This window comes from Varanus komodoensis, unplaced genomic scaffold (assembly GCF_004798865.1).
Source record: "Varanus komodoensis strain SLA01 unplaced genomic scaffold, ASM479886v1 scaffold5, whole genome shotgun sequence".
Lineage (NCBI taxonomy): Eukaryota > Metazoa > Chordata > Lepidosauria > Squamata > Varanidae > Varanus > Varanus komodoensis.
This window is the reverse complement of record NW_025336087.1, coordinates 51,381,676-51,402,417: the sequence shown is the minus strand read 5'-3', so window position 1 is coordinate 51,402,417 and position 20,742 is coordinate 51,381,676. Positions and strand designations below refer to the sequence as shown.

The following is a 20,742-nucleotide window of genomic DNA, read 5'->3' as shown; positions in this document are numbered from 1 at the left end:
ACATTTCATGATTTTGCTAAGGAGCTTGCTTGCTTGCTTGCTTGCTTTTAATCAGCATGTGCTGCCATAGCTGCTTTGTAGGTTTGGCTCTTTGAGGCACACGCTGTGGGCCAATGATACCTGGGTAAAACCATATGCTGGAGAAAGTTACTTCTAACAGTTTGCCACCACTGAAATGAAAAAAGAGCCTAATTCAATTCCATAGTTGTTATTGAAAATGAACTTGGATATTATTTGGTATAAGGGTTTAATTTCAGACTATATAAAATAGCAGGTTTTGCAACCCAAGCATTCACTAAATCTCTGTAAAAAAAATATCAACTGATTCCATGCAGTTGGACTTACTTCATTAGAGGACTAGGTAGTGCATGGTTTCTTGGGTAATATTAGTTTTCTATCTCTCGCATTTCTCAGTCTTGAAAAAACAGAATGACTGTTTTTAAGAACAGGGATGTTAACGCCATACTGCTGTCAAAATTTATGGGAGACAACACTGGGAACACTATGATGTTCAACTCAAGATTTTCCAAATTGAGGCTATGCATTTTTCTGGGCTAAGTGTCTTGTGGTATTTATCATTTTACATAGTATGATGCCTTTTTTTATTTGGATGCGTAAGGGTAAGTGGCTTTCTGAAAACATGGGGCAGGGAATGTACATTAGTTAGTTACAGCAAAAAGTAGTATTCATTAACTGTATCCATTAAGGAATTTAAGAAGTGGCATATTGTACTCTAGCTGCTTTCTAAAACTATTATGCTATAAATTTAATTTACCATGCTTGTATTAGAACAAATTTAACTTTGTTTGGAAAAGTGTATTTTGACAAAGTTAATTGTTGTCAAGTAAAATACAAGAAATGCATTTTCAAGTCAACCAAAAACACTTTGGCTTAATGAAATGGCATGCACTGAAATACTTTTGTTTTATAGCTTTCTCTTTTATGTCATGAAGATTTCATCTAGATTAGGAATAGGTGACCCATTTGGTAAGATATTTACCAGGGAGAGCTCCATTACAGATAAGATTTCTTTTTGCTTGCTACCATACTCCTTTATTTTCTCAAAATGCGGAACAAAGATGATGAACTGATGGTTCTAGAGGCTGGGTTTGGCCACCAAGTTAATCTTCCATCCCCTCCTGTGTGGCCCTCCCAAAGCTAATTTTTAGTCCGACACATCTGGGCAGCATTGGGTTTTGGAAACCTGCCCTACTGTCCACACCCCCAAGAGAACATCAGGGAGGTTAATAACGATCATACCAAAACATAACCATTGATATAATTATGTAAAAGTAATGGCATAAAACCAAACCTGCAGCAATATCAAATCAAGAGAGGGTGAGGCAGAGCAAATACAACAGCAACATTACTTCAGGTTACTTCAGGGATCATCTCTGACAAACATTTGTCAGAATGGTAATGTGTTTGTAACTTGGCTGTTCTCTGCGCCTGCTCTCAGCCCATGCGCTGAATATGGTTCAGCTGACTTTCTTTCTTACTCATGAGTAACTATGTGGGTTTCCAATATGGATTAGAACCACTGTGTGAAAGACGAGGAAGTTTAAAACTGTCTTCACCTCAGCTGCTTGTTTTCCACCCTCCCCCTCCACACACACACCTCCACATCCCATTCACAGGGCTCACTGGTAACAACGGAGGTCCCCCCTTTAGTTCCTACAAGAGGCAGATTTTGGAAAAGAAGTAGTTGGATAAGGGAAGAGTTAAACCTAACTTATCATTAGTTACATGCTGCACATTTAACATACTATGTATTACATAGTATGACTCATAGTTGAAGGGAAAAGGAAGGGCAGGAAAGATTTGGTCAGTGCATGAACATCTTCAGCACTTCAAGTGCTACTACACCAATCTTTCTAGGAAAAGAAATGAGATGAGTTACATGAGATGCTGCTGCGTAGGTGGATATGAGTTACTTTGTTGAGGTTGCAAAAGAGGGGAAAAGATAACTAAGCATTCACAGGTTTATATGGATTTATCAGTTAAATGTATATCCCACCTTTCCTCTGAAAATGGAATTCATGGTGGCTAAAATGCCAATTATAAAATATCAAATACTTCTTTTAAAAAATCTCAGTTAAAACATAGCATTAAATCAAATCATTTATAAACACAACAATAAGATATAAAAAAACTGAAGAGAGTTAAAACCCATTTCAGCAACAAATATGTTAACAAGCATATCTTGTGAGTGGGCATTTCTGGTATCCCCATAATAAAGTCCAGCATTGCCTCCAAGGTGGGAGTGAAAGTGATTAATGTTGCCTAATTTAAAGGCAGTAGTTGCTCTCTTTGGTAAAATTAATACAAGCAGCTACATCAATAGCTGCAGTGTGTGTGTGTGTGTGTGTGTGTGTGTGTGTTTAATTCAATTCTTGATGCAAGATTCTTTGTTTTCCTTATTTTTCAGGAAAAAAACAGTGCTTTCAAAACTTGTCTTCCTTAACCATGGTGCATTAGGGGACAAGAGCATTGTAATTGTGGTTGCATTGCACCTCAAGGCTAGGGAGTGCTTTGAAAATAATCTCTTGGTCCTTAAGGGAGCAAACCAATAATCCTAAGATATTTGTCCAGGCTCTTCTTCCACAACTTTGCTAATGCTTCTGGTAAATAATACTATAGCAAAGAAAGCACTGAAATACTTTATAGGACTCAGTTCTCATTTATTTGCACATTTACCATGTTAAGTAAACTAAGATACACAGTACTCATCCATTCATTAAAACAATTCATTATTATTTGCTTTCATGTCACTATAATGCCATATAAATACAATATGAATTTGATGCTAAGACTTCAATTTGAAAATATAATGAAGAAATATTTGCAAATATACTTCAGTTAGAAGCTCTTTCCGGTTAGTATGCTTCATGCAAGAGTGTATACATGATGGACAGCATCAGTTGGGAGCAGTAGTGTTATTTTTTCTGAATCTACTGATAAAATATAAGCAAAGCTTTGTACAATGATGTACTTCTCCATCCCCTGCCTTTTGGTTTCTAGGTAGTCCTTGATGTTGGATGTGGATCAGGAATCCTTTCATTTTTTGCTGTCCAAGCTGGAGCTAGAAAAGTATATGCTGTTGAAGCTAGCTCAGTGGCAAAATATGCTGAGGTGAGTGCGTTGGATTTGATCCAGTTCCTGAATTAGTTTGGCATGTTTTGCTGTGTGCCGCAGAATTAAGGTATCAATAACTGTACTGTAAATTTAGGGGTGCTCACAGTTTAGGTTATTGTTGACCATCAACAGTGGCTTTGGCACATTCCTCCTTCATTTCACAGGGCTTTGTCAAGATGGTGCCTTGGCGCTTGGAGCTAATTCTTCTAACACCCTGACCCTTCACATTAAACAACAGCAGGTTGGATTTACTTCAGGGAGACTCGCTTCCTGTTAATCATTTTCAATCGAACCCACTCAATTGTGTTTTTGGACATGTATCACAAAGGGAGTTAAGTTTTACTATTTAAATATTAGAGTTTTACTTCTAATATTTAAAATAAAATATATTTACTTCTTTTAGTATTATAGCAGGACTTGATCTGTGTCAAAGTTGACCAGGGCATAGCCTAAGATCTGCCTTCAAAACAAAGGCTTAATCCTAGAAGATGGTTAAATTAAATTATCCTATTGAATAGTGAATCCTGTGCCTTTGGTTTGAATCTGTGCATGTGCATGTATGGGGAAGTACACAAACACAAACGCACAGGATGGATACAGGTCTGGGGGTATGGTGAACCAATGGTGCAGGGACCAGCACTTAAGCTGAAAACTCTTGGAGGTTTAGGTTACAGGATTTGGATGAACTGAAATGAGATACATCTACATTTATTATTTCTTAGATTTCCATGGGGCTCTGATGAAATAGCTCTGCTTTTCATACCAAACTGATTATCGGGATATTTTGGCTATTGCCAAAGCTATTTGGACCAAAGCAAACAAAATGAAATACTGACCCAGAAGGGAACAGAATGTGTGTTGTGCTGTCATCCCAGTAGTATTGCTTGCAAAAATGGAAGAGGTAGGCATGTTGCAAACATTTCTCAGTTGAATGTAGACAATTTTAAATTACCATGTGTTTTATCTAGTTAGTTTTCAGCTGAGTGTGCCAGTTTTTCCATTGTATGGCCCCATATTTTAGACCTAAGATTTTACCTTAGCTCTGAGAAAGACTAAACCTTTTATTTTGCAAGAAGGCAGAGTGGGTTTCCAGGATTAAGTCTGCATTTGTGAACTCACTTATCTAGAAATAAGTCCCACAGAACTCAGTGCAACTTACTTCTGAGTAGATAAGCTTGGAGTTGTACTGTATATCTTGCCAGGATTAACCAAATGACTAAATAAATCTGACTGCTTTTATGCTATAGGCTTACACTTAGCTGGAAACTCATTCTACTGAAATCAAAGCGATGTTTCCAAATAAATGTGTTTGGGTTTAGGATGTCAGTAATTTGTAGAAAGGTAGTAGTAGTGTTCAGTTAAAGGAAATTTATGGAGAGCACTTGAACAAACAGGATGTAGCAGCAATCAAGAATGAGGCAAAGTTCCCTGTATAGGAGAGGTCAACTGGTATTAGGATCACTGGTAATAAAAAATTATCCCTTGAGGAATACAGAGATGTTTGACATATGAAACTGGAGAATAGGGCGTCTTTCTGAGAGTGTTTGCACCAGTTTTTCTCTTTACTAGAGACCCAAAGAGGAGGTGTAATCATTTCTATGAATTTGATTGTGTCACCAATATGAAAGTTTCTATCTGATGAACAAAAGTTTAGCCTGGAAAGAGGAAAGGTTGGTTTCCTAGAAAGAGAATTACTAGCTGTATACCATCCCCTGCTCTTTCAGAGGTTTACTATTTATTTAATACATCTTACTCCCCTTACTTCAATATATTATGCTTTGAGGACAGTGATAGTGGTATTAAAAGCCATGCACAAGAAACAACAGATAAAACCAGCAGGAGAGGCAGCAAAGAGTGCACTCCTGGAAAGAGTGCCACCTCTGAGATGGTGCCCACCTTGGTTGCCACCTATATCTCCCCAGATAAGGGTGTACCTGGAAGGGACCTCTGTGAGTGACCCCTCAGCACATGAATGGATTGTTACAGCAGAAGTATTCCCTCATGTCCCTGGGCCCCATACTGTGTAGGATTTTAAAGGTAAGCACCAGCACTTTGCATTTTGCTCAGAGATAACACCCAGAGCCATGGAGCTTGTTTAAGCAGGGGTGAAATAATTTCTCAGTGATCGGACCCAGATAGTAATCTGGCAGCTGCATTGTGAACTAACTGAACTTCTGAATGGTCTTGAAAAGTAACCCCATGTACAATCTATGCCAGAAGTCTAATCAGGAAGCTGGCCAAACTATGAATTGCCAGATTAACTCTACCCAGGAGTTCATCACTTGTGTAGAAAGCAGCAGTGGTGGAAGGCATTCTTCACCATGGATGCCACTTAGCTGGCTCTAAAAACATCCAAAGTATTTGCTTTGTATTTTGGGGGGGAATTCTAGTATGAGTAAAAAGTAATGTAACAGCAGTTTGAGATGCATCTGCTTGTGTTTTAATTTGCAAATGATCTACTTTATTTATTTATTAGATTTATATCCCACTTTTTCCCCCTGTAACAAACTCAAAGCAGCTTACATCATTCTTCTCCTTCTGCTCTCAAACTTACCTCCACAAAAACAACCCTGTGAGATAGGTTGGGCTGAAAGTCTGTGACTGGCCCAAAGTCACCCAGCTGGCTCCATGGCCAGGTGGGAACTAGAGCCCAGATTGCCTAAGTCCCAGTCCTGCACTCTTAACCACTTACACACACTGGCTCTCTACTTGTATGTTATTTGCAGTATGCTTACCTAGTAAACCATCTGCTCTCTTGTGTACCATACAAAATCTTAACAAATAAAACTGCTTAGGGAAATTTGAATGATAGAAAGCAGAGATTGGCAGCTGAGAGATTTTACATTATACTGCTGTATAACCATCATTGTCTTGTTTCAGAATGCTTTCCTGTGGAGAAATTACTGTAGAAACATCATACAAGATAATGGTGTCATGGTCCAGCATCCCAATCCCTCATCCTTCTAGATGAAGGATCCTGAGTTATCCAAATGGGGAAAGGGCTTGACTACAGAGAATTGTAATGAGGTTTTCACCTCCTTAGGATGAAATTCTGGGAGGCCCAGGGAAGAGCTCCTGTATGTACAAAACATACATGTTTTGTGCATTCCCATTGTCAGTTTAAGAACTCCAGCCGTTAAGATACAACTACATGATAGCTACTACTTTGTATGGCAGCAGGAGGCTTCCAAAGCAGAGCAGGACCCTTTAAACGAGACAGTCTCCATCATAGTGTAGGTAGAACTAAACAGTCTAAGGGGAAACAAAACTATGCTTCAGGGTCATTCACAATCCTCTGCTTGTTGGAGGAGCATGCAGGCAAGTTTGCCTGGCTTCCAGCCGCAGCATCACTTGGAACTCTCTGTGATGCTTCCTGTCTCTCTGACATATTTAATTTCTTCCAAGTCAGAATTCATTGAAGTCCTTGCTTCAAGTTCTCACTGTGAACAAGTCCTCATATTTCCCAGTGATGTGTGGCCCACACTGCAATGGCGTTTCTTGACTTAACAGATTAAAAATACTAGATGTTCAGGATCTCCCTATTCACGATAAGCCACCACTTTGAAGATTGTTTGGAAAACAACTTTTTTCAAGTTGGCTCAAAAAAGCACAATCCAGATTGAGCTTTTTCTGGAGAGAAAGAAGTGTGGCCAAGAGACCGTAAAATATCTCAGAACTATGTTGGGCCCTCTAGCAATCATCCTATGAATTATTTAAAATGCTTGGCAATATGCATGTCAAATTAAATAACCAACACACTGCACAAAACAGTTTTCTTTTAAGCTCTATATTTTAGCATCTGATGAGATTTTTCTGTTCATCCTCTCCTGCTAAGCAAACAGTAACACAGTCTGTAGCTCTAATTCAGCAGATTACTTGAGTAGGAACATTATCTTTAAAACCATGAATATTTTGAACTGAAGCCTGTTGATCTGCCTACCTGCTTAATTAAAATCAGGCCTGTGATCAAATTAATTAGGTTCAGTACTAATTAAATGTAATATAATGCCAATCTATCTGACTTTACTTGTCAATAAAATATAGCAGGGTATAGAGGATAAAATGGTTCTGAACTGTAGAATTAATTAAACCAGAGCTGCAGACTTCATACAGAATTCTTGAACTCTAGCCCAAGGTTGAAATCGTACATTCACATATTATTCCAGCATTAAGATGTTTAAATATTAATTAGCAAATTCATTTTCATTCTAAGACTGTTTCATTAATTCTTTCTATTAATAATACTACTGCTTGTTATGATCAAATAGTCACATATTTTGCATTCTAAAAGATTAAAATCACTATTGGAATATTCAGTAACGAATTACAAGTACAACAGAAATAAATAGCACAAACAATTAAAAAACAATTTAAGAGAGCAGAAGCAGGGTATCAGTTACAACCTAGGGGAAGCTTGGATAAAGAGTTTTCAGGGTATTTCAGTTGAAATTCGGCACATTTTCTGCCTCCCAAACAGCATGGGGGAGGACATTCCAGTGGATGAGTGCCATGACTGAAAATGGCGAAATTTGGCAACATTCTGTTTGTCAAGGAATGACCTATATGGCCTTCTGCTAAGTTCTTAATGGGTCGTGAATATAGGAAGGTGGGCTGCTAGGTGCCCTGGTCCCAGTTGTTCAGAACCTTGACTATGGCTCAGCAGCTAATAGGCGAGTAGGAGACTTATTTTAACACATGGGCAGGGTGTATTTGACTGACTGCCCCACCTAACACCCTAGTGGCTATTTTTTCTGTGCCATCTACAGCTTGCAAACAGGCACAATGGCTCATAGTGGAGTAATGTAGTGGTGTAATGGTGAGCTTATCAATGCGTGTCCCGCACTGGCTAATTAATCCATATTCAGGAATGGGCATGGTTGCCATAGCAGCTGAATTTGGGCATGAGTGCTCCAAACTGCTGAGGTCACCTGGACTTCCAGGGAGAAAGATGGATCCTGAAGCACTCCCAAACTATGAGCCTGTTTCTTCAAGGGGCATGCAACCCCATCCAGAATAGGTAAACAATGCTGTTCCCAGATGTTGGAACTACCTGCCCAAGGGGATTCTATTTTATTAGGATTTAGCTTCAGTGTTTTAGCCCTTATTTAACCTAGACACTGGTTCAGAATGTGGACAGCCTCTTCCAGCTGAAATGTTACAGCGCAGTGGAACTTATGCGTTGTGGGCCACCTAGGAAGGCTTCGGCAATTATAGGTGGCCTATAAATACATGTAGACAAACAAACAAACAAACTATGTGTCCTCACCATACTGATACCTTTTCGTAGATCTCCTAATGAATGATTACTCCCAATGGCTTTGTATATATGTTTAACAACACTGGGAACAAAATCATGCCTTGTGGCAGCCCACAATTCAGCTGTTAACCAGCCCCATAGGTAAAAGTGGAAGCACCATAAAACAGTGTCACCAACTCCTAAACCTTGAAGAAAGTTCAGGAGAATAGAATAGACTAGAATGGATCAGGAAAATTATTTTCATCTGGAAGCACTTGCAGCGAAGATGCCACAACTCACTCAAACGCTTTTCCCAGAAAGGAAGTATTTGTAACAGGGAGTTAGTATACATCTCTGGATCCAGACAGAATTTTTTCAGTAGCGATTGTACCACCACTCCCTTCACAGCCACATCCTGTCCACATTCTCATGCTTAAAAAGCTGAAACTAGTCCCATGAAACAGGGCAGTGCAAAGGGCAAAACAATGCAGTGGACATCTCTATAGACAATGCTTCAGTAGCATTCAAATCAGCATGAAGGTGGGCATGTTTATCTTTAAAATGTTTCAGAAACTCAGTAGACCACCAAAGTCTCCAAAACTGGATTCATTGAAGTAGATGATCGCAGCCCCCAAATTACTCAGGAGAGCTCAACTGGCTTGCTACTGAAGGTGGTGCTTGTAGCATGTAATGTTGTAGTTTGAATTTTAGTGGTATTTCAAGTTTTCTATAGTTTTGCTTTGTGGAGGTCTTTGAATTTAACTCTCTGTAGACAGAGTCAAGTCGTCAAACTTAAAAAAGAAATGCTTGGTAGCAGCCTTCTGAAATTCTTTGTTTCCCAGCAAGTGACTCCTAAACCTAGTGAATATTATTACTACTGCAGCAGCAGCAGCAGCTTTGTAGCCCTATTGGAATGACTGGGGCCACTGGAAACACAAGATGTTAGGGGTCAATATGACCATGCAAAATGCATTTTAAATGCATTTGTTACTCTTTACAGATGCTTCACAATAGACAAACATCCTCACTCTCCTTAAGAATCACCTCAAATGATATTTGGAGTCAATAGCAGTTGTTTGTGCTACCTGTGTGCAAATATTTTTATTTATTTATTTAAAACATTTTTATGCCGTCCCCATCGCAACGAAGCCTCGGGGCAGCTCACAACAGAAAATCAGTTTAGAACCTTCCCCATGACCTAGCAAAGCTTCTTTTTTTTTCAGTTGCAGTGTTCATGTTGAGAAATGCATTCTGCTGCCCAAATGGGGTTATTTTGATCCCAATTGCAACTGCAAATGTTTGCATTCAGTTGGAACCCTCAGTTTTATATATGGCCAGACTTAATAGCTGCTGTTAGGCAAATACTTTAGCAGACCCTTTTCTTGTGTTTGCAGGTTGATCTTTCCAAAATGTGCCATGGAAGGTTATCCTTGGGCATCTTTGTAGCCAGCTAGTTTCAGCAGCTCAAAATCTAGGGCAGACAGTGCTTGAGAAATTAAGAGAGTATTCATAGGGTTCCAGATCAGTTGCCCTAGTGTATTCACAGTGTTTTCATCAGTGTAGCCTACCTATTTATTTTAAAGATGTGTAAGTCCTCATTGAATACAAGAGTTGGAGTCATATTTAGTCATGCTTCACTTAAATCCACTGATACCAACGGGCAAGTTAGTCATGACTACCTTAAGCTTCATTGATAAGAGTGGGACTAGTCTAACTATGACTAAGTATGCATCTGACCCAAGAGGGTTTTCCAAGGCGGCATACAATAAACGCATTTCAAACAGGAGCGGTTCTTTATGTTGTTAGTATGTATTTACTACTCAGGATTATTCTACTTAATACACTTAAGTAGCTATTATATGTTACATTAATGGGACAATATATAGTCATATGATTAAAAATAATGTTTTAAAATGTAGTGTCAGTGATACCTCAGACACTGTTCTTACAAATGTTAACACCCTTTACATTGTGGGGTATTGTTGATTTGTTTGCAATGATGTGTTTGCAACTATGCTGTTCTATAGGACAGTGATGGCGGACCTTTTAGAGATCGAGTGCCCAAACTGCAACCCAAAATCCACTTATTCATCGCAAAGTGCCAACACTGCAATAAAACTTGAAAACTGAGGTTTTAGTTAGAAAAAACACCTCACAGCCAGTCCAAACAAGTGTGTGTGTGTGTGTGTGTGTGTGTGTGTGTGTGTATCCTTGGCAGCACACTGACTGGCCATGCAAAAGCTCGGATGAGTCGCAGCTCGTGATGTCATTGCTTGGCGCTGCTAGCCTTTCTGAGGATGCGCATGGCCCCAGTGTGCACAGTTACCTGATGCTCGGCTGCTGGGATGATGCTGGGGCAACTTGGCTCGCCTGCCAACAGATAGGGCTCTGCATGCCCGCTGGGCCACACGTGCCACAGGTTCGCCACCACTGGCCTAACCCTACCCTGGTGCACTCCCCTAACCCTAATACAGGGTGAAAGTTCCATTAAACATAGGATGATTTTGAAAAAGCCTTCCTTGAGTAGATTTTCCTGCACAGCTCATCATTTCTGCGCATTCCAAACTCATTGCAACCATCAAAATCCTGCCAGGACACCTCATTTTTCTAACCCTAACCCTACCCTGGTGCACACCCCTAACCCTAATACAGAGCTAAAGTTCCACTGAAAATAGGACGATTTTGAAAAGACCTTCCTTGAATAGCTCTTTCTGCACAGTTCATAATTTCTGCCCGTTCTAAACATATTCCAATCATCAAAATCATGCCAGGGCACCTCATTTTTCTAACCCTAACCCTACCCTGGTGCACACCTCTAACCCTAACACAGGGCTAAAGTTCCACTGAAAATAGGACGATTTTGAAAAATCCATCCTTGAGTAGCTTTTTCTGCACAGCTCAACATTGCCCATTCTAAACACATTCCAACCATCAAAATCATGCCAGGACAGCTTGTTTTTCTCACCCCAACCCAGTGATGATGAATCTTTTAGCGACTAAGTGCCCATACTGCAACCCAAACCCCATTTATTTATTGCAAATTGTGAACACTGCAATAAAACATGAAAACTGAGGTTTTAGTTTAGAAAAAACAAGTCACGGCCAGTCCAAGCATATATATATATATCTCCTTGGCAGTGCACTGACCAGGCATGTGAAAGCCTGGACAAGTTGTGGCTAATGAGTCGTGGCTTGTGACATCATCACCTGGCACAACTACTCCTTTCCGAGCATACACATGGCCCCTATGTTCACTCTTATCTGATGCCCGGCTGCTGAGGTGATGCTTGGATGACTTGGCTTGCGTGCCTACAGAGAGGGCTCTCCGTGCATGCCATAGGTTCGCCACCACTGCTATAGGACAAGGGTAGCTCTCAATGAAGGCATGAATTCTCTTTCCTTGCAACTGATGTCATGATTAATATCTTCCCTCAGATATTTTAATTTTTAAGACTTTGTTGCTATATGACAGAACTGAGACACTGTTTTTTTTTTTTTTTTGATGTATGGTAAAATGTATGTTATATTTTCTGTTGCGTTCCAAAGAAAGTTTGATAAATTATGAGGTTTTCAGTATGGAATTTACTGAAGGGGTAACAAAACCTGTTCAAGTGAATTTAAAGCTCTTCTTTCAGAGTCATTTAGTAGACTTGTATACTTCTACAAAGCTGTGTAGGTACTTCAGAATATTTTGATGGTTAGTAACATATTGATTAGTGTCACATCTTTGGGATGGATTTTCTAAGGATCTTACATTATTGCATGGGACATGACAAATTTGAACTCAGCTGCTCAATGAGTTCAGCCTATTCAGCGTAAGGGAATTCCCAGGCAAGGCTTGGAATCCCCCATACAGACTGAAGTGTGCATGGGAGGTCCCTCAGTCTAACCATCGGCATTTGGATAATCCCTTCCCAGAAGGGTGGCAAGCTTGCTGTCCCACATTCTGTGCAGCCTTTGGGCGGTGTTGCTCGGCCTCTCCCTTTGAGGTTAATTACCATTGGTCTTTAAAATAAGCATTAAAGGCCAAGAGGCAGAGGTTCCTAACAACGCTGAAATATGCTAACTGGTGATTAAATTTGACCTCAAATGTGGCTGCTGTATTAAATTACCATTGGAAGAACGACAGGACAGAATTGGTTTGGTTTGATTCAAGGTTTGTTTGTTTTTCACACTGGGAGTAATCAAAGTATGGATTAAGAATAACACAGAACTTGGGCAGTATAGTCTTTTCCAGTATAGAATATCCAGACTGTTAAAAGTGACACAGTCATATATTGTCATTATCATTTAGGTTACCTTCATTTTCACTAGTAAGAGCAACCTCTTTCAGTTTTTTTAATGTCCTCTGTCCTATTATAGAAGTGATCCATCACATTTTATGAAAGCCTGGAATTGATTTAGTTTTCTGCTTTGTCCTCGCCTGTTCAGCTGTAACTCACCTTAACCATGAAGTTATTTTTGGAGTTTAAAAAATTACTTGTCAGCATGATGGAAATCCAAAACAGACTTTAATGGCTTATATTTGATGTTGATTTGAGTGTGTGTGTGCGTTTGTGTGTGTAAAATGTAAAACATTCTTAAAAGTCTTTTTAGAATTAATTCCAGCATGGACCTAAATGCTTTTTCAATGGTGTATTTCAGCTTTATTGTCTTTGCTAACAGTTGTAGAATGGGAATGTGCTAGCAGACTTTTGGCCTGTGAGCAAAGTATAATGTAAGCAAGGAAATGAGTTCTAAATGCCTTGGCTGTGCCTGTAAATCTGTGCATAAGATAATAATATTGAATAGCTTGTATAGTAATATACTGAAGCACACACTGGATATTTTAGAGCTTATTCACACAGTTTTTCTCTTCCCTAGAGTCTTCATAGCATTGCTATAGAGTGGGACGTAAGATTTTATTTATTTGTGTTATTTCTGTACAGTCAAATATTAAGGAAAATCCCTAAGTGATTTCAATATTAAAATCACATTTAAAATATAATTAAAAAACAATACAATTACAGCAACAACAACACAGAGTGGTACAGAAGCAGTGCGATTGAACAGTGTGATTAATTGAATTATGAGCCAGGGAAAGCTTTGGTAAACAGGTGCATTTGCAGCAGGTGTCTGAAAGGTGCCACATTCCTGCCTGCCAAACTGCACAAGGGAGGTTTTATTTCACAAACTGGGCTTCACCACCACAAAGACCTGCTATTGAGGCATTCCATGGAATGAATTTTGGAATGACTAGCAAAGCCTTCTCTAATGACCATAATGGACAGTTTTGGTATATTTAAGGGAAAATGGCATGCTAGGTATACTGCTCCTATGTTGTTTGCGGTTTTGTATGACAATCACTTAATATGTAATGTTGTATTTTTTGCATCTCTATTCATCTGGTTTGGATATCATAATAAACTATGGCTTATAGTAAATATAATAAACTATGGTTCATAATAAACAAGCTACAATGAACACCCCTACTCCCCTCTTCCCATCCAGCAAGGTTGTGAGGAGTGTATTGGAAGCATTTGCTTCCATCTTTTATTAATGGCAATTTAGTGTTACCTCTGAAACTTAAGCTGTGATGAATCCTATTTACCATAGTTTGCTGAAACATGAAAGCTTCATAATCAATGGCAGTAGTGTGATCATTCCTGAAGAAATTAACTGATTTAGTGCTATTTGACAACTACTGTTCAGGTCTGAATAGGTAGGGAGGAATTTCAGACATTTTTGGAGGATTCCCAACTTCATTTTAAGTTTTGTCCTGGTTACAGGACTGATTCAGTCCTGGTTGCCTTTATTGAGAGAGGAACAGTGGAGTATGAGCCTCTTAAACCTGCTCAGGCTCACATCAGCTTTTGATAGCATCAATCATGGTATCCTCCTGGACCATCTCTATCCATTTCTTAGATGTTGGAAGCTATATGTCAAAGTGGTTCTAGTCCTATTTGCAAGGGCAATTTTGGGGAGTAAGACTATTCTTGGACCCTTGACAATTGAGCTACAAGGTCTGCAGTGTACTAGGAGTTATCAGTAGGGAATTTGGAGCAAAACGTTATCAGTTCACTGAAGACCCACAGCCCTATTTTCCTATGTCATCTGAATAAGGTGAGGCTGTGTGAATCCTGAATCAGTGTCTAGGCTCAGTAATGAACTGGATGAGGGCCAGTTAACTGAGGCTGAACCCTGTGGAGACAGAGGACCTGGAAGTAGCTGGTTTCCAGATCTGGAAAGTGGGCTTATTGCCTATTCTGGATGGGATCGCATGCTCTCTGAACAATCAGGTGCATAATCTAGCATTACTCCTGGATCTAACTTTGCTGGATGGCCACAGTTACTACTTCTGCCAGCTTAGAGTGTAATGTTAGCTACAGCCTCTCTTGGACAGGACTAGCAGTGGTACAGGTGCTAGTTACCTCAAGACAACACTGCTTCAACATGCTGTATGTTGGGCTGCCCTTAAAGTTGGTATCAAAGGTGCAGCTAGTGCGGAATGAATTGCCCCTTTTCAGCATGCAACTTCTTTGCTGAGGGAACTGCACAAGCTGCCTACTTGCAACTGGACTGGATTTAAGATTTTGTTCTTGGTGCATAAAACCCTAAGCAACTTGGATTCTTTAAGAATATTTAAAAGAGTGTTTTCTCCCTTACTAGCTGGCCTGGTCTCTGAGAGCGTCCAACAAGGCACCACTCACTTCAGCAGTCCATTTGGTATCTAGTTAAATTGGAATCTTCCTGTACTGGTGACCCTCCTTATGGAAGTCCCTGCTATATTGATGGCAGATGGATGCCTATGTTATTTTATTTTCAGCACTTGTGAAAGACATGTTTATTTAAACAGCCTTGATGGACCAGTGATGGTTGTATAGGGGAAACTTTGATTTTGAAGACTAATTCTGTATTTTTCTTCTCCCCACACCCCTTTATTGTTCACTTTTTAGGAATATTATTGCATATAGAGCAATATATCAACTTTTTTACATGAGACAATCACTGTGTGTTTGTGATTACTTACTCATGGTTGCTTATGGGTGCTTTAGGTCCTCCAGTTTTATTTCTGACTTTCTCAGAACATTTTCCTTTGATTTTCTTTTTAGAATGGGAAAAATTGGGTATTATAATAGACTGGAGAAATGGTGCTATTTCTCCATGTGTATGTGAGCTATTCCACTATAGCACAGTGCTACCTAGATGATATGTGGCAGAAATGGAAAAAGGTCCATGAAAAGCTTGGATTTCAGTGCTGCAACAAATTAAGATGCAGTAATTAACAGCCTCATGTAAAAAAAAGCTCTTACTATCCTTCGAATAAAATAAAATGGACTCAGAAAGGAGGACCAGCCATGAAAGTGGTATTGGCACCTATAAATCATCCCTAGGGGATGAAGATGAGAAAGTTTGATTGTCCAAACGTAGAAGGAAAGGAAATTGGCCCTGAGTGCATGGTATGATTGATAGCCAGCCAAAGAGGTTGGAGAGTCAAAATAGAAGATGCTCACACCAAGAAACAAGAAAGGAGAACCTATGTACAGTGGGTATTACAGAAACCTGGTAGAATGGAGAGAATCAGTAATTTATGGTCATCTCAGGATAAAAATTGTATAGGAAGGACTGGAAAAGACATACTGGAGGAGGTATTGCTATAGAAGTCAAAGAAGACATAAGGTAAAGCAGACTAGAAAACTAAAAGGGGAAAAATATCCACAGAAGCACTGTGGGTTGCCATATTGGGCTCCAAAGTTCATTTAGTATGAGAAGCATGGTATTTTTCCCTAAAGCTGAATGCTCAGGGTGATCTTGAAATGGAAAATGAAATCAGGAAGGCCTTCAAATCCAATAGTGTTATAATAAAGAGTGGTTTCAATTATCCCCAGATTGGCTGGATAAATGCATGTTCCAGTCATGACCAAAGAGGTTAAACATCTCCATGTCTTAAATGACTGAGCCATAGAACTATTGCTCATGAAAATGATCAGAGGAGAGGAAACTCTAGATTTAATCTAAGTGGCCAGAAAATAGTATGAGATATAAATGCTGTTGAACAAATTCAAAACAATTACTACAGTGCCAATTGACAAAAAAGTACAACATGGTCATGTTCAACTTCAAAAGAGGAGATTTTTCTAAAATGAGGGAACAGGAAAAAGAAAATTGAAAAGGAGAATCAAGGGGCTTAAATCGCTTCAGAATGTATGGAGATAACTCAAAACAACACTAATAGAATCTAAGATATACCACAGGTTAAGAAAAGTAGCATCAAGCTTAAGATGTCACCAGTATCTTATCAGAAATAAGATGACTTCCTTCAGAAAATGGAAGTCTTGTGTAAGAGAGGAAAACAAGGGGGAGCACAAGTTTGTACAAAGGAGATGCAAACAGATGATAAGAGATGCAAAAAAGCATTTTGAGGCACGAATTGCTAACAACATCAAGGCCAACAATAAATAGTTCTTTAAATATATTGGAAGCATAATGCCTCTCATAATAGAAAAATCCAGAACCATTCCATGAAGTGGGAGCATCAAGAAAGATAATGGAAAGTACTTCATTACACAGTTAAACTATGGTATTAATTTCCACAAGGTGTAGCAATGGCTGCCAATTCAGAGGACTTTAAAGGGGGATTAGATAAATTCATAGAGGAGAAGGCTATCTGTTAGTCCTGACTGGAAAGCAATATGCCTATGTATACTAGTTGCCAGGAAACATGAACAGGAAGGTGCTACTGCACTCATGTCCTGCTTGTGGGTTTTCCCCTGGTTGACCATTGTATGAACAGAATGTTGTCCTAGATGGCCTTTTGGTCTGATCCAGTATGTATCTTATAGACAAGAACAAGGTCCTTAATATATGTTAGTATTTACAATACCAGAATCTACACTGTAGTGTGGAATACTATGAAATCCTCTTCAAAATTTATTTTATTTATTTAAAACATTTGTATGCTGCCCAGTTGTGCCACAGCACTATATGCACCTTTTTGCAGATAATCATTCTAGAAAATTATCTGTGCCCATTATTACAATAATGGAAAGAAGGATAAGGTACACATTGCTTAACTACTTGGGTCCAGGCAATTGTAGCATTTCTGAGCTAATTAAAAATTGTGTTTTATGAGCTGAAATAATCCACTTTGGCTAGATAGAACTACTGTGTGGGGTGTGGAAAACCACTGTGTAAGAAAATTTTAGTACAGAGAGTCTTTAGGCATTCTTGTTACAGGCAACTACGGTTCTACTTAACCCCCTGTCTGATACCGCCTCATATTCTTATGGGTCAAAGGAACTAATACACTTTGGTTTTTCCAATTCCTCACTTTACAGATTCTAGTACAAAGTAATAACCTCTCTGATAAGATCAGCGTTCTGTCAGGAAAAATAGAGGAAATATCCCTGCCTGAGAATGTAGATGTTATTGTTTCTGAACCCATGGGTTATATGCTGTTCAATGAAAGGATGCTGGAAAGCTATCTGCACTCCAAGAAATGGTTGAAGTCAAATGGTGAGTCAATATTTGCCAGCTGTTGACTAGAGAACTGAGAGTCTACAGGAAAAGGGTCAACCAAATAGGATCTGCTTGCTCCAGTCTAGTATATTAGCGAATGTTGATTGCTTCTCACTTCATGCATCACTATCCACAATAAGCCCAATTAAAGAACTAAAATAAGCTGATGAGAATGTCTTGTGCCCAACATTAAGAAGGGCGTTAGATCCCCTCTTACTCTGATGTCTTTAGGATGGTTTCCCTGTCAAGTGGACAGGACCGTACAGGGATGAATGAGAAAATTTTACAGCACATTACAGTGCTTATCAGTGGAGCTCTTGTTTGAAGTGTTCTATAGACAATTAGATCTTGCTTTGAAAATGATGAAAAATGTACCACATATAGTAGGAGAGACTTGGGTATAGTGTGGATTAGTAAAGGCCTTTCTGCTATATCTTCCTGATCACCTAACAGGTTATCACTTTATACCTAATTTTCAAGTGTGACTGTTCTTAGCCCTCCCAACTGAGGATGCTTTGTTGCCTTCAGAGTTAGTGTTTCTCCTTTAAGGTACAGTCCTTATTTGCTATGCTTAAAAAGTCAATTCCTACTTAAGTAACAAGGCAAATTATACTAACGTTTTGTCTTCTTGATCTGCACAATAGGGATGTTTTTCCTGGTTAATGAGAACTTGTTTCTCTTTTATAGCATTTTAAAACTATGACTTCTCCTAGAAATTGTAAAATTGCCATCCTGAACAACTTACTCCAAATGAATATGGTATGCAGTAAAGAGCTTTAGGATCTCCATCCATCCATGTTTTATGGCAGCATTGTCTTAAGACAGTGTGTCTTCTCAATTCAGTGTGTTCTGCAGAAATAGAATAATTGGCCTCCTAGCTGATATTAATTAAGGTGACACAATTTTTTCTAAAGATTTCCTGCATCATCTTTCATATGCTAGCTCATCATTGCAGTGCCAGGTGCCCTGGTTATAACCAATTCACATATTATTTTCACAGTTGTTGGGTTAAGCCCTCATTCAATAGAAATGAACGTGACTGTTTTTCATGCCTTACCCTGGTGGCAATATAATTCTGTAATGTGCTTAGTCTTTTTAATGTTTTCATTACATATAACTTCTATACAGTGCTTTGCAGTCTTTTGATATTCCTTGTTAAATGCATAGCAGTGACACTAGTTCTTTAATACTGCCAGCCTTGAAGATTATCATCAGTGAATATCCGAAACAGTTGGTGGTCTCTTCACAATAACATATTACAGTTAGTTATTGAGTGAATAGATTGTTATTAAGCTGTGGTGGATGAACTGGAACAGAATCTTGCCTTTGATTTAAGGAAATTGTTTAAATGCTTAATTTTAAATATGTTAAAAATATTACGCCTTTATCAGCTTATGGCAGCATCCCTGAATTACCTTCTTAAGTGTTCTGTTGTTGCTGATGGATTAACTGAAATGTGATCAGGAATTAACGTATAAATTTTATCCATTGAGGAATTATGAAGAATAAAGGGTTTGAGATGGAGAGTGGATAATAATTACTGGGTATTTCCAACAATTGTTTAAATAGGGCTACACAGAAGTTTTGAACTTTGCTACTGTGTATTATCTTTTGTTCACTAGGAATGATGTTTCCAACATTTAGTGACATACATTTGGCTCCTTTTTCCGATGAACAGCTCTACATGGAACACTACTCCAGAGCCAATTTTTGGTAATGATTATTTCACTTTTTTCACCAAAAAGTAAAAAATAAGAATAAAAAAGGAAGGTAGGAAAGAGAGAGAAAGAAAGAGAAAGAAAGGTGTATTTTGCTTGGCAACTTAACAGAGATATCCAAATAAAACTGGTTCTTGGAAACATAATACAGAGGTGATTTGTTCCTATCAAAAAACTGTGAAAGGCTTTCTTATTTTCTAACACCATTTCTGTTTCTTTGATGTGTAACGGTGCCACTTAGGGCTGATTCCTAAGGCCATTGATTGTTTATAACTATGATTTATAGGCCACTTTTAAGGGCATGGCCATGTTGTTTGCACACTTATTATAGTTCTCCTGTGATGGCCTGGTTGTTTCTGGTGGCTCTCCATTCAGTGGCTTTTCATTACCGGCAGTTAGTACTTGTCTAGGACAGGCAATGTCTGCATGCGAGTTATTTATTTATTTATTTATTTATTAATACAGTTATATCCCACCTTTTCCCTCTTGCAAAGAATCCCAGGCAGCTTACAATGGCCCTCTTCCTCTCCATTTATCCTCACAGCAGTCTCTTGAATTAGGTCAAGTTGAGAGCTGCTGACAAGCCTGGTGAACCTCAGGGCTCAGCAGGGACTAGAACTAGGAATGCTCAAGCCCAAGTTCAGCACTCTAAGCACTACGCCACACTGACTGTCATGGTGTGGCTCATCATATGAAATCGTCACCTGCAAACTGGACAGCTAATCATGCCATAGTACTATGGAAACCTATTTAAAACGGGGAGCCTTTCTTTCTGTAGTATGTTCAGATGACAGTAAGAGTGGTAGTGTAGTTGACTTAGTATCATCCAGCACCCAACTGGTTGAGTCTGAAGCAAAAAACCTCCAAAAGGATCAGTCTAGCAAACTAGCATTGCTATTAACATTTGAGTCCTATGGTAGCAGTGATTAAGTAGGACTTCACTTTCCTGTGATGACCTGATCTACTGGGCAATCGTCTTTTAGTGTAATGTGCTTCGGGGGTGGAATGGACAATGACAATGGGTTTTTAGTTGAGTTCTCAACTTCTAGATCAAAACCTGTCTCAGTAAGGATTGATTGGGATGTCATCACTGTGGTTGCAGAATCTAGAGGGCTTCTTGATCATTTGCACATTATGACTTTTCTCCCTTCACTG

At 39.0% G+C, this 20,742-nt stretch overlaps 1 protein-coding gene across 1 annotated transcript in view; it reads left to right on the top strand.

The window, feature by feature from the left end:
* LOC123031349 (histone-arginine methyltransferase CARM1-like) overlaps positions 1-20,742 on the top strand; it is a 79,551-nt gene that overhangs the window by 33,740 nt on the left and 25,069 nt on the right. The window contains exons 5-7 of the mRNA XM_044446208.1: positions 3,022-3,132; positions 17,689-17,866; positions 19,492-19,582. Coding sequence (XP_044302143.1) covers positions 3,022-3,132; positions 17,689-17,866; positions 19,492-19,582 — 380 coding nt within the window. The remainder of the gene's footprint in view (positions 1-3,021; positions 3,133-17,688; positions 17,867-19,491; positions 19,583-20,742) is intronic.